At 32.5% G+C, this 15,199-nt stretch overlaps 2 protein-coding genes across 2 annotated transcripts; one reads left to right on the top strand and one right to left on the bottom strand.

Annotated features, from left to right (window-relative positions):
* Positions 1 to 29: 29 nt before the first annotated feature.
* Positions 30 to 2,926, bottom strand: LOC143550017 (uncharacterized). The gene is made up of 4 exons (XM_077040759.1): positions 2,530 to 2,926; positions 1,203 to 2,423; positions 660 to 1,135; positions 30 to 557 (listed from the first exon to the last, which is right to left on the bottom strand). Exons 1-4 carry the CDS (start codon positions 2,924 to 2,926, stop codon positions 30 to 32), a joined length of 2,622 nt encoding a protein of 873 aa, XP_076896874.1.
* A 7,844-nt stretch (positions 2,927 to 10,770) lies between these two features.
* Positions 10,771 to 11,735, top strand: LOC143550006 (early nodulin-93-like). Its single transcript, XM_077040756.1, has 4 exons — positions 10,771 to 10,846; positions 10,941 to 11,002; positions 11,464 to 11,539; positions 11,635 to 11,735. Exons 1-4 carry the CDS (start codon positions 10,798 to 10,800, stop codon positions 11,721 to 11,723), a joined length of 276 nt encoding a protein of 91 aa, XP_076896871.1. The 5' UTR covers positions 10,771 to 10,797; the 3' UTR covers positions 11,724 to 11,735.
* The last annotated feature ends 3,464 nt before the right edge of the window (positions 11,736 to 15,199 follow it).

Raw genomic sequence — 15,199 nt, 5'->3', positions numbered from 1 at the left:
AATGGAGCAAGCAAAGCCCGTTCTTGAAATTAGGTAAGATCATTAAACCTATCTAACATAGAAGGATAAACAATGTCCATCAAATCAGACATAGGATCAAGGGAATCTTTTATTAGAAGATCCTCTGGAATTGTTATAGTTGCTTCACCATCATTAGGACCACCAAGATTACCTTGACCAATATCCAACAACCAATCAGCAAATTGTTTAATCTCTAAAGTATTTGACATTTGAGAACCAACGGTCAACCTCATGTTCTTAGTTAGTTTCAAAACCTTACAATTTGACCATATGTAAGAAGAACTAATTGTGGCGTTCACACAATCGTTTCTTGTTCCATTCTGTACAACAGGTAAAATCTGTCTGAAATCACCACCAAGAACAACTACCTTACCTCCAAACAATGATCCAGAAGTGTTGCCCAAATCAACGTTCATAACATCTTTTAGGGTTCTGTCCAATGCTTCGAATGCATGTTTATGAATCATGGGAGCTTCATCCCAAATTATTAATGATGTCTTTTTCAATAACTCAGAAACATCTGTATTACCCTTAACCTGAAAATGTTGAATATGTCAACATTATATTCATTAAAATAATTTAAAAACATACATTTAAATGTGAAATAATCTAGACTTAATGAAATTTATAATAGTTACCTGACATTGGGAGTCCTCGGTAAGATTGATTGGAATAAGGAATCTGGAATGAGCCATTCTACCACCTTCTAATAACAAAGAAGCTATTCCACTTGAAGCAACATTAAGAACAATTTCTCTCTTTGACCGAATTGAGGCAGATAAGGTTTTCCATAAGTATGTTTTTCCGGTACCGCCGTAACCATACACGAAAAAAACACCACCTTTTTTACGTTTCACGGAGTTGAATATTTCATTGTAAACGTTTTTTTGTTCATCAGTTAGAGATGTGTACAAAAGCTTAAAATCATTTAACAAAGAATCCTTATCATAAGATAATTCTTCCATCATAAGAGGATTCATTGACATAGAAACAGATTCCTGATCCGGAAAAGACATGTGTGAAAACCTACGTTGAGATGAATTGTTGGATACCAAAAAATCCTCAATCTGAAGTAATGCCAAGTTCTTCAATTGATCGTCACTAAGAGACAAACCTGAAAAAAAAAATCTACCTTAAACCAAACTAAAAAAAGACAAGTTCACACATATAACAAAACTAACCGGGATTCTTGTGTTTCTTTTGTTGATGATAAAGAATCCAATCGACTAAAAATTGCCATGTATTATCCCAGACGTAATCAGGTCTTGATAAGGACGATGTTATTAGCATTGTTGCAAACATATTTCTTAAATAATATCCGTTTGCGGTATGGCTTGCTTCCTCAATTGCTTCTATGTACTCCTTATCATCGTCTAAAAGCCCTCTTCTGTAACAGGCATCTCTAAAAGAATCACAAACAAAACCATCTACTGTTCGAATATCTTCAAAACATTTCGGTCCTTTAACCTTGTTTAAAAGAATTCTTAAGTAGTATGCCTCGTCAAATGATGCGGGAACGGCATGAATTCTACCAATAGCAAACCCACTTTGCCTTTCTACCCATTTTGGTGGTGATGTTTTTTTCCATACAAACTGTGTTGGAAACTCAGCATATGATAGCCTCCTTGCATGCTCGTAGTTTCTATTTGCTTCCATCCAACCAGTAATCATTGAAACTGAATTGGAAGTCTTGGTATGAACATCGTCAATATCTTCCTTAGAGCCATAAATTACCTGTTGTTGACCAGGTAAATGAAAAGGAAGTCTAGTAACAGCCGGGACCCTGTAATGAACATCAAATGCAAATATCCTCCAAGCAGCCTCACATGCAGAAAGATATCTACAATCGTAAAAAGCTTTAATCTCATCTACTTGAGGATCTTCATTGTCGGCGGTGTTATTTTGGACAAGGGAAATTGTAGCTCGATCTGGACCCTTATTTATATATTTAAACAAATACTTGATTGATCCTTCTTGATTGCACCACTCGACATTTATATGTGCTTGATACTTTCGTAAAAGAATTTTGTTGTAAGGCACAACACTTCTATTATCTAGATTTATACCTTTCTTAACGACGTAACGGCCATTGTCTCTTCTTTTATAAAGCGGAAAACCGTTGGAATCTATACTTGTCTCATTTTGAAATCGTTTTGGGAAATTTTTTGAACATTCTCTATCAATCATGCAGCTACAGCTCGGATTAGCCTCACCACAAGGACCATGAAGCATATGATCTGACACGAGCTGGTATAGGTCTGGTTCAGTTACCTTGTCAGGAATTTCACTTGAAATAAAATTATCAATATGGGACGGATTGTGAATTTTATTCTCTGGAGCAATGAATAGGCAAATATGGGCATGAGGCAGACCACGTTTCTGAAACTCAATTGTGTAAACGGCTGCATTTGGAATCAAACAAATAAATTAGCAAAAATTAAATAAAATAAATATCTTTAACAAACAGTAAAAAAATATTAAAAACAAATATTAGATTGGGAACTGAACCTGCTTTAATTTTTCCAAACAAAGCCTTATCCTTCAACAACTTAATCATTGAATCAAGCTTCATTTTGAATATCCGACATAGTATATCTGGCCTGTCTTCAGAATATAAATTGGTATCCTTTAAAAAACGTTTTACTTCTGGCCAACCTGGATTGCACGTAATGGTTAAGAAAAAATCAGGATAACCGTACCATCTACAAAGACACATAGCGTCCAAGTAATTTTGCATCATATATCTACTTCTACCACTAAAAGATGACCGAAGGATTACACGCTCCCCAGATGTTGAAGCATCTGAATTTCCTGCCATCCTAAGGTTTCGAAGGCTTTCATAGGTGTCAGACCTAAGTTCACTCTGTTTTCCACGTATAAAATGCAACCTTTGACTCTCAACCATGGTATATTCGTCAACCAAAAGCTGCTGAAAAAGCCTTCGTCCATTAAGGGTAGTGAGAATTGGTTAGTCCTGTCTTGTAACCTATATGCAAAGAACTCTCACATAGTGCACTTCTTACAGGCAGCCGTAGATGAAGGATCGACATTCCTGTGAGGAATGTCTACTTTATAACCATCCTCACCAAAAGGATAAAGCAAAGGAAATTATAGAGGACTATAAGAAGGATGAAGTTCACTAATTCGTCGAAGACCACCAGACCTGGAGTTAACTATAATATCTCTCTTGTCCATTGTGTCACCAAAATCTCCAACGATAAGAGCGGCAACCTCAGAGGAAGTTGGTAAGTTATAAGTCCTACCATCGTATTTCCTTGTTCCAACAATGCGGAGCTTCAAATCAGTCTGAGGATTTTCTTTAAAAGAATCACGTACCATACGATATGCCTGAACCAATGGATTTTGTGAGTCTAACATTTCCTTGAGATAATTAATAATATAATTTTAGTAATTGTTGGCATCAGAAGATGATTCACTGTAAGACAAACAAATAAAAATTAACATTAATATAAATGATATATATGATAAAACAGTAATTGTTTGAAAAATGAGAAACATATAATGTTTAAAAGTAAGCCTTACCCAAATACTCGTTGTCGGTTTGATATTTCATTCTCCGTATCATAAATGTATAGTTGAGCAAACTGAGGTTTGTTATTTAATGGAAGAAGACTTCCTATAGAATGGTAGTTTTCTCTTCCAAGTCTAAACGTGTAAGGAGCGTTTCCTCTATTAATGGAATTGTCAATTTTTCCACCCATTGATGTAAAGGAGAACATCGAATTGAATTGTCTAATATTTTTCAAAAAATACTTGCTTATAGGATCTTCGCCACGAAACAACTTTACATAACTTTCATGAGGTTGCTTTAAATCAGGAAGTTTAACATTTACATTGCGACAACAACAAGAGAACGTTGTATCGGCAATTTTTTCCCTCTCCTAGATTCAACTTCCCACAAGCACGCGTTGCAAGACTCACATTTGAAGCTTTGATCACCATGATCAACGTAATCTATAAAATAAATGAGACATATAAGTTTAAGACCAATATTTGTAATATTTAATGTAAAATTATATAATGTATTAAATAATAACCTGTTGATATGCCTTTAAAAACATCAACAACAAACTTAAAATCGTTTAACTGCTGCATAGGTATAGGAGTAGTATTGGTTGTTTTCCTTGGTTTTCCAACACGCCTTTTTGATGACGTACTTCCAGAGTGTATGTAGTTAGAAACAGAACCGCTTAAATTTGATGATGTATTAGGGATGATGTTAGAGGAAATATCACAACCTGTTAAAAACAATATTTTATAACTAATAAAACAAAAAGAGATTAATATTACAAATGTATGACTAAAAGGAAAAACATTTTACTTGAAGAAGACGGCATTGTTTGAGAAGCTTGGTTTAAGGAGTGCTTTAATTTATCACATTTAGCATTTAAAATTTGCTTTCTTTGTTTTCGATTTGAAGAATAAAAACTACCAAGTTGCGTAGAATTATCATCTGGAAATATATTTATAATATAAATATAATGAAAAATGAATAATGAAAATAGCAGTAGCTAGAGAATTAGAATACTTATGAATGACAAAAAGAGAAACGAACGTTGGTAGTTTGGGGAATTATTGTTTACGCTAGGTAGAGTTGACGGAATAAGTTTTCCTTCCCCTTTTTGAATTGTAGTAACACAACTCCTTTGAACTTCATACTGTGTACGAGTTCTAGTGTTTGAATTTGCGTTTATAATAAGTCCAATAATGTCGTATGGATAAATTTACAAATATATTGTAAATATAATATATATAAAACTTACTTGAACTGTGTTTTGATGAATAGTTATTTGATGTGTAATTTTGAGACATACTAACAGGTGTATTGCTTAAAACGTTACCTAAATGGCCGATTTGAGGTTTACCTTTATTTCAACAAACATAAGATACGAAAATAGATTAATTCAAACTAAATGAAAATATTAATATTACAAAACAACAAATGAAAGATTGTTAAAATTAATATTAAAAGGTTGACGCCTCGAGATTTTACCGTATTGATTGGAATGATATACTGGATATGAGTGTCCGTTAAAAGAACCTGTGATAGGTGGATTCGAATGAACATATTGAACATTATTTGACTGGGTTGTGTTGGAAACATCAGACAATGGGTCTCTTGGAATATTACCTACATAAAACGTAAAAAATACCGTATAATTGAAGAAATAATCGACTGGGTTGAAAGAAATATCAACAAAGACTGAAATACCAATTGGGTCGTTGTTCTTGCTCTTTGAACTGGAGAGAACAGTTTTACGTTTCTTAGAAGATGAAGACATGATTATACCAATAATGGAAAAAAAATGGTGGAAAATATGTTGACAAATCATGAAAAATGGTTAATACAGGAAAAAATTATGAAACATTATTTAAGTAATGTATAATATTAATTAAAACTGAATTAAAATGCCATTAATGTAATAAGATTGAAAGAATCTTAAATTAGGGAATATTATATAAATTTCAATAATGAATATCTTTAGGAAATCTTAATAAAGCTTAATGTAAGTCAATAGTTTAATATTAATATATTTTGACCAAATTTTAAAAAAATATATGAATAACGTAAATATTAGATTTACATAGGTTATGGTTATACAAAAATTTTGTTTATCATAATTATGGTTATGTTAAAAAATATTTGTTATAAACATGAATGAATGAAATAAAAAACAATACATAAATAGATTATTTCTAAAGCAAATAAAATAAATAAAGATAATGGTTCTTACATTAAAATTTTAATAAAGTCCAAATTAATAAAAATAAATACGAAAAAAAAACATCACAACTAAATAACTTTAAGAACAACCAAAGCAACATCATTCTTATAATAACGAATAACTAAAGTCTTGCCAAAACATAATTGATTGTTGATCACGTAATCCTTCCATCCAATTAACGTAAAGCGACCCTTCTCTTATTGTCCTCCGTTTTTAACTTTAAAGATGGTTTCATTGCCTAACAAACTCCTGAACTTAATTAAGCGGGTTCTTTTCAGATTCGCCAGTCTACCAACTTCAGCAGGTAGTCGCTAAAATATTAAAAACAAAATACATTAGAAAGTTAATATGGTTAATTTAAATTTAAATGAACAGACTTATAACAAAAATATATTACAAACGTATAAAATTTATTACCATAGGATATTCAATCTTCTTATGGAACTCTAAATAACAATTAGAGTTTTCAGCCTCATTATTATCACCATGATGTATAACGGGATTGTGAGAATAACTAACTATTGATTCACAATATGGAGACTCCACGGTATGTTCACATGTGTATTGGAATTCGATAATCGATGAAAAATAATTGGTGGTAAATGTGGAAACAATAAAGGAATACCGTTCTTGTCATACACTATAAAATCAACAGTAGACGTGTTGACATACTTTAACCAAAGAACGTCACCATCTCTCAAAGCCAAATCTTGAACCAACTGTTTCCAACCGTGACCAAATAAATAGTGTTTTTTTATAAAATTTAAAATTTATCTCCCCATGAATGGCTATGATCAAATATGAACTTAATTACTCCGATTTGAAGAGCGTCTTGAAACTGGGATTCAATATTCTTCTTTGAAACAACCTGTTAGGAAAATAGGAAAAAATACTATATGTTAAAACCATTCTAATATACATGTTTCTAACACTGACTGTTAATTACAAAAAATAAAGAGAATTATACCAATTTAGCATTCATTCTATTATGATCGTATAAAACAAATGTCTGTCGATGCAAAGTAGAATTTGCTTTCTTGGAAGGAGTTCTAACCTACCATTTAGTTTCATCTTCAATTAAAACAAAAATAACCCTCTCATAAGGACGAATCTTCAAAGAACACATTAGATTAGTAACTCCATTACCCAAACAAATTGTTTTTTCATGCTTTTTTAACTCCACTATCGATGATCCTTTGTAATGAACAATCTCAATTGTTTTAGGCAACAGGTTAAACATCAAAGAATTTTGCAAGATAAATTCTTTTGGAATTTCCTAATAACAAAATTCAGATTTACAAAATTAGATATTGAACATTTAGACAAAAATATTATCATACAATTTTAAGAATACCTGAATAGGAAATTTCGGATCTTCGACAAGCATAAGAAAAGAAGTTGTCATTACAAAAATAATCTTTCGACATAAAACAAAATAATATAAATTTAAAATATTAGTTATTAACGTTTTAATCTAAGAAAAACAACTTATATAAAAATAGTTAAAAAATTAAGGGACTGATACATACTTCAATGACGGCTGGGAGAATGATAAAGAAGATGTTAAACCTAAAAGATGATTAGGGATTTATAACACTTTTATAAATTATATTCTAACTTAGGTAACACCCGACAATTTTGTTAGAATACATTAACATATCAACATAAATAAAAGGAATATAAAAGTGGTGGTTATTGAATTTGAAAACTACATTCTAGAAGAATCATAACAAATTAAGAATTAAAACACATTTATTTGTTAGTTATAATCAAATATAGTAAACATAAATTATGAATATGTAAAACATCTAGTAAATAGGTAAATTTAATATAGAGTTAATATATACTACTAAACATGAGATACTATAACATTTATGATACGTATTCAACCACATCAACATGTATCACGAGTCTAAACATATGATAAACATAGATTTTATAAAATCTGTTAAGTTTATACCAAAACATAATAATTAACAAAAGATATTAAACAAAAAAAAGTTAAAGTGTTAATTGTAGCATAACTTAAACAACCAAAACATAATATTCAAGAACCCAAACATGGATACCACAAAAGCTTGTTTAAAACCTATTCAAATACTTGTGACAGGATCAGAGAATGAGTTGGACGGTTGTACTCGAGTAGACATTTCTTCTCCAAATCGAGCGAATTAAGACGAACAAATTCTGGCCAGTCATGAACTCTAAACTTGTAACTACCATGACTGTATTCAATGTGGATTCTAGTCATCACATCCTCACCATTTGGGTTTATCAACACTAACATAGTCTCTTTATCTAATCCATTGTCACGTGCAAATTGAACAGGTAAACGCTGTAAAATATATAAACAAAAGTATTTAGTGTTTATAATAATACATGCTTGAATACAAAAAAAGTAAGTATACCTTAACCAACTTATGACATGGAAAAAAACTTACCAAACGATCCCTGATAACAACTTCAAGAAAATTGTCACTGACATCCTCATCTCGAATCCAAACACACTCACCTTCTATATCAACAACACCAAAGCTATCATCATCTAATAATAAAAACATATAAAAAAGTTAAGAAATAATTATATTTTGATACACAAATTATGTGAATATTGGGAAATTAACCTGAAACAGTAACAATGTCAACATTGTCCGAACCACCAACAATATTAATTCGTTGAACAAACTGTGTCCGTTCAACACCACGACTATCAAACACAATATTGTTCCACCGATAAAATATTTTTAATGTTACAAAATAATCTAAAACATTAATATATATTATTTAGACTAAGATATCTTTAGTGTTACAAAATATATTTGTCACATATATTGTTTAAATAAAATAAAATATATGTAACATTAATTAGTTAAGGGATTGTCAACATTAAACCAGAATGAATGTGATTTGAATGAATATTGACTTTTTTCAAAATTAAAGGAAACATGTTAAATAGGAAACATGAGACTTTTTGACCGTATATTTAATGAAATTTAAAGGTAACATATCAATTAATATGGATTTTTTGTTTATTATAATTATAAATTAAAATTATAAATCAAATCATATAACAAAAATGTTTAGATATACCATAGATAAATTGTATAACTTGATTAACAATTTAAAGGTAAATTAGTAAAGTTGTTACTCCGTATTATGTATTATTATTTATAGATTATGAACATTTAATTTTAAAAAAATTGTATAACTTGATTTAATTATTATGTAAATTACGGTTAATTAATATTAAGAATTTTAGTATAAATGGTAGTAGTGATTTACTCATTGTATATTAATATAAATTAAATTAATTGTATTAATTGAGGAAAGTCAATGTATACCATGGTCATTCAGTTATGTCCATAAATTAGGAAAGTCAAACTATTATAAATGGAATAGTTAATGGTTTAATTTATTAACAAAATGGAAAACAAATAATATATATATTTGAAATATTTAAATACATGAATATTGAAAATTAAAATAAATATATACATGAATAAATAATAAAAATACAGATACTAAAGTTTTCATTAATAGTGATATTTGTATAGATGGGTCGAACAATATCCTGAAATAATAAAAATGAGAATTAATCATCATATTGTGGACTTTTAAACAATAATTAAAAAACGAAAAATTTAAAACGTGTTACCGGAAAAACGATATTGTCAGAATGACCATGGTATATCGGAAAAGCGATAATAGTATAGATGAGTCGAACAATAACCTGAAATAATAAAAATGAGAATTAAGAATTATATTATGGACTTTTAAACAATAATTAAAAAACGAAAAATTAAATAGGTGTTACCGGGAAAACGATATTGTCATAATGACCATGGTATACCGGAAAAGCGATATTAGTATAGATGAGTCGAACAATAACCTGAAATAATAAATTAGACAATTAATATATATATTATGGAGTTTTAAACAATAATTAAAAGACGGAAAATTTAAAAGGTGTTACCGGAAAAACGATATTGTAAGAATGACCATGGTATACCGGAAAAGCGAAAGAAGCATCTATTAATCATAAAAGTTAAAATTAAATGAAGTATTGAAACAAATATAAAAAAATCATTGTTATAAACATGATAGGAAAAATAAACCGGCAACACTTACCGGAAAAACTTAAAACGTCCACATATCACCTTTATGACCGTTTTTGATTTACAACTTAAACTGATTTTTTTGAAATCAGCAATTCCTAAAAATAAACATATAAAACTTGTAAGAAAGAATAATCGGAAAAAAAATAAGGTTGCCGGAAATTAATTTATATAAGTTTACCTTGCATCGGAAATATTAAGCAGAAATAAGAGGCTAAGAGCGGCAATTAGGGTTTGTGAATAGTGCAAGCAGAAGAATTTAGACTTAAATATAGTATTTGAATTTACGGGTTAATGGGTTAATAGATAATGAAGACCCGCGAGAAATATACCTAAAATGGGTTAATGGGTTAAATGTAGTTTAACTGGTGATTTGGCATGATTAACAAAGGAAATTGGTGACATGGAGTTAAGGTGACATTCTATATGAACACCCTAGAATGATGCCATGTGGAAATTGTTCCTTGCTTTAATAGTATGTATAAATTAGATCCGACATTAGTTTTTGTTTCATATTATTTTATTTTCTATGTATAGATTAAACAAATTTGAGTAATACAAGATCACGGTACACGCACTTACTTGAATACTTTAGTCTTAATCCATTGGATCACATATTATCATATACTTTTGCACTTTTCCAAACAAAAACCAGTAAAAAAAAGGTAAAAAGTACACTAAAATTACACAAGATATCTAAAAAAAAAGCAATATTCTTTTTTATGAAACAAGTGACTGGAAACCGCGGTGAAAATGAAACAAAACCATCAAAGTTTAATCTTGTTTCTTGAAAACCTGAACCCAACACCACGTGAGTTTGGCCACCTACCACAACTTTAAACAATTATATATACATACCCTACCTCATTCACCAGAAACAATATCCATTAAAACTTTGTAGTTACACTTAACTAATGGCATCATTAGATCAAAAGCTAGCCATAGCCAAGCGCTGCTCTCATGGTAACCAACATTAATATTAATCATCTATGCATAATTTAGTTTTGTAAAATTCAAATTGCTAAAGTTCTATAGCTTTTGTTTGTTGGTTGTACAGAAGGAGTAGTTGCAGGAGCTAAAGCTTCTGTGCTAGCCACCATTGCCACTGCCATCCCCACTGTTAGTATCAAAGATTCAATTTATTAATTTATAAACAGTGGCGAAGATTAATTAGGGCCCGGGGTGGCCCCTGTTTTTTTTACGCAGTAGTGTAAATTTACCCGTTTTTGTCCGGAATTTTTTATACGTAGTGTAAAATTTAGCCGTTTTGACCGAAATTTCGTATACGTAGTGTAAATTTTAGCCGTTTTCGGCAGAAATTTTTTATACGTAGTGTAAAATTTATCCGTTTTAGGCCGAAATGTCTTATACGTAATGTAAAATTTTGCCGTTTTCGGGCGAAAATTTTTATACGTAGTGTAAACTTAGCCCTTTTTGGCCGAAAATTTGAGCCCGGCCACCTTCGTTTGTGAAATTTTGTATACATTTTGAATCCGCCCCTCAATGTCTTATCCCAAGCTTCGCCACTGCTTATAAATCAAGCAACTGAATGAATGCATGTGGTATATATGTCTTTGTAGGTGGCAAGTGCAAGAATGGTTCCATGGGCAAGAGCTCATCTTAACCCTACAGCCCAAGCTCTCATTGTTTCCACATGTAAATTAATCCTTCATTATTCATATAAATGTCTTGCTTAATTTTGTGTGTATGCTGTACTATATAATACATGATAACTATAAAATGGCATCCAGTTGCAGGAGCTGCATATTTTATAGTTGCAGACAAGACTGTGCTAAAAGCTGCGAGGAGGAATTCCTTCAACAATGATGTTCAACCATGAACTTCATATATATATGCACCTAAGTAGTTGAATCCCATGTTTTATTAATGTTCCAATAAACTGTTAGATTATTATGTAAATGAAAAGGGCAATGTTCTATCATGCATGAACTTTGTTTCCTTGTACTGTTTTGATCACATGCTATATTGACAATTTCACGTTCATATTTTGATAAGCTTACATTTTTGAACTAACACGTGGATTTAAATTTATTGTGGGAAATATATATTAAAATTTCATAAGAAAAAGGAGAGAAGAGTGGAAATGAATTAATCCATTAATTGTAATTTTTGGGGAATGACACGTGATGAACGTTTGATCAGCATTACTTTAAGTGTAATTACACTTGGATAACTGGCCATATAATTCTTTACTTGGAATTTTTAAAAGCTTTTTCTTTTCTTTTTCAACAAAATATATTATTTTTTTTACTTTCCATAAAATTGAAGTTATTAATTTCATGAACCACTTCCATTTTTTTACATTGATAACTTTTAATGCATAAAAAGTTAATATAATTTGTATCATCAATAAACATAAGTATAAAGAAAGTGGGAGTAGTCGACTATGGGTATGTTTGGCAAAGAGCTTTTAGGAGCTTTTAGAAGCTACAAGCTTTTAAGAAAAAACTTCTAATCAATAAAAAGCCTTGTTTAGTTGTATGGGCTTGAAGCTTTTAGGTTATAAGAAAAAGCTCCTAATTAGAACGTTCCTACTACTAGCGTTTCATAAAAGCTACAAGCTTTTTGGATTTATATTACCTAAATAACCTTCATCTCAACAAAAATACAACACGTCGTCATCCTCAACAAAAACATGCTCAAAGTTAACCTGCTGCCAACAACCACTACAATTGACATCAACTTCCACTAATAAGAGCCTAAGAGGTATTTATTATTCATGCTTGCCTTATATAAGTTGTTGTGTTTTTAACTTCTACTACAATGATAACCAGATGTCACGATCATGGTTTTGTTAATTTTAGTGACGTTAAAATTTGTTTATTTTGAAGCAAATATTCTAATTAGTTACAGAACACTTCTATTTCAATATATCTATTTGGTTTGATGAGTAGTTTTTCTTATACGATCATATTATTTGTTCATATTAGGGGTGTTCATGGTTTGGTTTCAAACCGTGAAACCACCGAAACCGGTCTTTGGTTTGGTTTTGCGGTCAGTTTTCTTCTTTGAATATCGGTTGGTCGGTTCGAAAATTTTCAAACCGTAGTGAATGGTTCGGTTTACGGTTCGTACCAAAAACCGGCTACATAAAACCGGACCGGACCATAGAGTTTAACAATATAATATAGTTTTTTTATATATTTTATGTTAAGTATAATAAATACCATCAAGCAGGGCGCTAGACAGATCCCAAAAGAAATTGTCTTTTTTTTTTATAAATAAAATCAATGTTCAAGTTATGTAATGTCGATGATGTTATATGCTGTTCAACTTATTATATGAATAATATACGAGGATGCAGGGTCAACTCAATAAACACAACCTTAGATATAAGCTAACAAAATTGAACAACACGCCCATATATGTGTATACCTATCAATCTTACGGTCCGGCCCGGTTTTATACGGCCGGTCTTTGTTACGGTTTGGAACTTTTGAAGGAACAACGAACAAGATGAAACATGTTCGCAACAATATTGCTACCTTGATATGGGATGCACGAAATTAATGATTTTATAGTATGATATATGTTCTCGACTGTTTGTCAATGACTATGTTTTATTAATTGAAAATTGAAGAAGCGTGGATCGACTCACTGGTAGACGATCTACTTTCCTCGGGTGTGATTATGCTATTTCACCGATGGTTTCTCTTGGATCTGGGTTCTTCCACCTACAAAATGAACAGCACCGTCAACTTACCCCTCAGAAAGGGACAGAGGGGTCCTCTTTGGGGTAGCCCTCCGGTGTGAGAATAAGTATTTGTGGAGAAGATAATAATATGTCAGAGTAAGGAATTCTGGAGAGTATTGCTTAATAGCTGAATACTCTATATTTTGATGTGATTGTATGTTACTGGCTGTAACTGTCTGTTTCAATGTGATTCAATGTGATTGAATGTCAATGAATGAGTATGAATGTGTGTCAATGTCCCCTCTCCTTGTGGAGTTGATGCTGTATTTATAGTGCTAGGATTTCCACTGATTGGGCTCAGCCTTGTTGGCCTCCTCCAATTGCTCTGCGCCACGTGTCCTCTGGGACACCTGGTGCTTTCTCATTGGTTGTAATCACGTGGTAGCACATGTGTCATGCTGAGTTGTCCACCTTTCATTTGACTTCTGTCAACATCAGCATATTCTTATTCCTTAAAAAGATACCTTCTGGAAGGTTGTCTGACATGCACAATCAGGGTTGCCCTAATCCTGATTTGGATAAGGATGAGGTTGATTATGTGCATGTGCGATACGCGCCAATCCTGAGGATGCGCGAGGTCTTCTCTTTATTCTCACGCGCAGATGTTTCATGCGCAGATGTGATATGCGCCGCGCGCTGAGGCGCCGCGCGCATATGTGACGCCTGGGCATATGATAGCTGAGCATATGTGGTGCCTGGGCATATGATGCCTGAGCATGTGTGGTGCCTGGGCATATGATGCCTGAGCATGTGTGGTATGCGCCATGCGCATAGGTTTTGGCTTAGCGCCTTCATAATGTCTTGATTTCAAGCCTGTTGTCTATATCTTGTGGGTTGACCCGCCTTGCTCCGTGTTGAGGCGGGTACATACCTCTTCAAGCCCCCCCAGTCTAATGTGTGTCTTGTCTCGCGCGAGCGAGGTAAGATAGATGTTAGACTAAATAGTTTGCTCTTTTAATATGTGTTTTGTCTTTTTCTTCTTATTATTCACCGTTGCGCGAAATTCTATCCTCTTGGTTGCAAACGAATCGTCCCTGGACGTGGTTGGTTGTTGCTGACGTGGGTCAGTGATGGAGACGTGTCAGACCTTTTCGTGTGCTCGAGGTGCTACAGTTGCCTTTCGTGTCCCCTCACATGCTGTCAGGGACACGTGTCGCGCTCACGTTGGTCCGTTCCTGCGAGTGGTGGCGCGTGGACTCTGGCAGCAGCCGTCTAGTTTCCTTTCATGTCCCCTCACACAGTGTCAGGGACACGTGTCGCGCTCGCATTGACCAAGACCTGCGAGTGGGGGCGCGTGAAGTCCGTTCAGCACCAAAATTTCTCTCTCCTGGGCCTATAAAAGCCAGCCCTTAGAGTTTTTTTATCCTTCATCTTCTTGTTTATTCTTCTGAGCTTTTCTTTCTTTGTCTTCTGATTATCTTTGTTCTGCTTCCCAAATATCTGTTGTTCAGAAGCATCATTTGTTGTTTGTCACCGTTGTATGTCTGATAGCTCAGACAACACAATCACCCCCATACATTGCCGTAGAAAATCGTTAGTAATGTCTACATTGAAGAAGACCGGCAAGGGGAAGAAGGCTGCTGAGGGCTCATCGGAGGAGG

Source organism: Bidens hawaiensis, unplaced genomic scaffold (genome assembly GCF_021521415.1).
Source record: "Bidens hawaiensis isolate Kalapana, Puna unplaced genomic scaffold, B.hawaiensis_p1.1 tig00015906_1, whole genome shotgun sequence".
Taxonomy (NCBI): Eukaryota; Viridiplantae; Streptophyta; class Magnoliopsida; order Asterales; family Asteraceae; genus Bidens; species Bidens hawaiensis.
The sequence above is the reverse complement of the archived record's forward strand: the minus strand, read 5'-3'. Positions and strand labels throughout refer to the sequence as shown.

Coding starts and splice junctions, on each gene's coding strand:
- LOC143550017 (XM_077040759.1), bottom strand. CDS start 2,926: ATGGTTGAGAGTCAAAGGTTGCATTTTATACGTGGAAAACAGAGTGAA. Junction 1,136..1,202: donor AAAGAAACACAAGAATCCCG/GTTAGTTTTGTT, acceptor TTTTTTTTTCAG/GTTTGTCTCTTAGTGACGAT. Junction 558..659: donor CCGAGGACTCCCAATGTCAG/GTAACTATTATA, acceptor CAACATTTTCAG/GTTAAGGGTAATACAGATGT.
- LOC143550006 (XM_077040756.1), top strand. CDS start 10,798: ATGGCATCATTAGATCAAAAGCTAGCCATAGCCAAGCGCTGCTCTCAT. Junction 10,847..10,940: donor AGCCAAGCGCTGCTCTCATG/GTAACCAACATT, acceptor TTGGTTGTACAG/AAGGAGTAGTTGCAGGAGCT. Junction 11,540..11,634: donor AGCTCTCATTGTTTCCACAT/GTAAATTAATCC, acceptor AATGGCATCCAG/TTGCAGGAGCTGCATATTTT.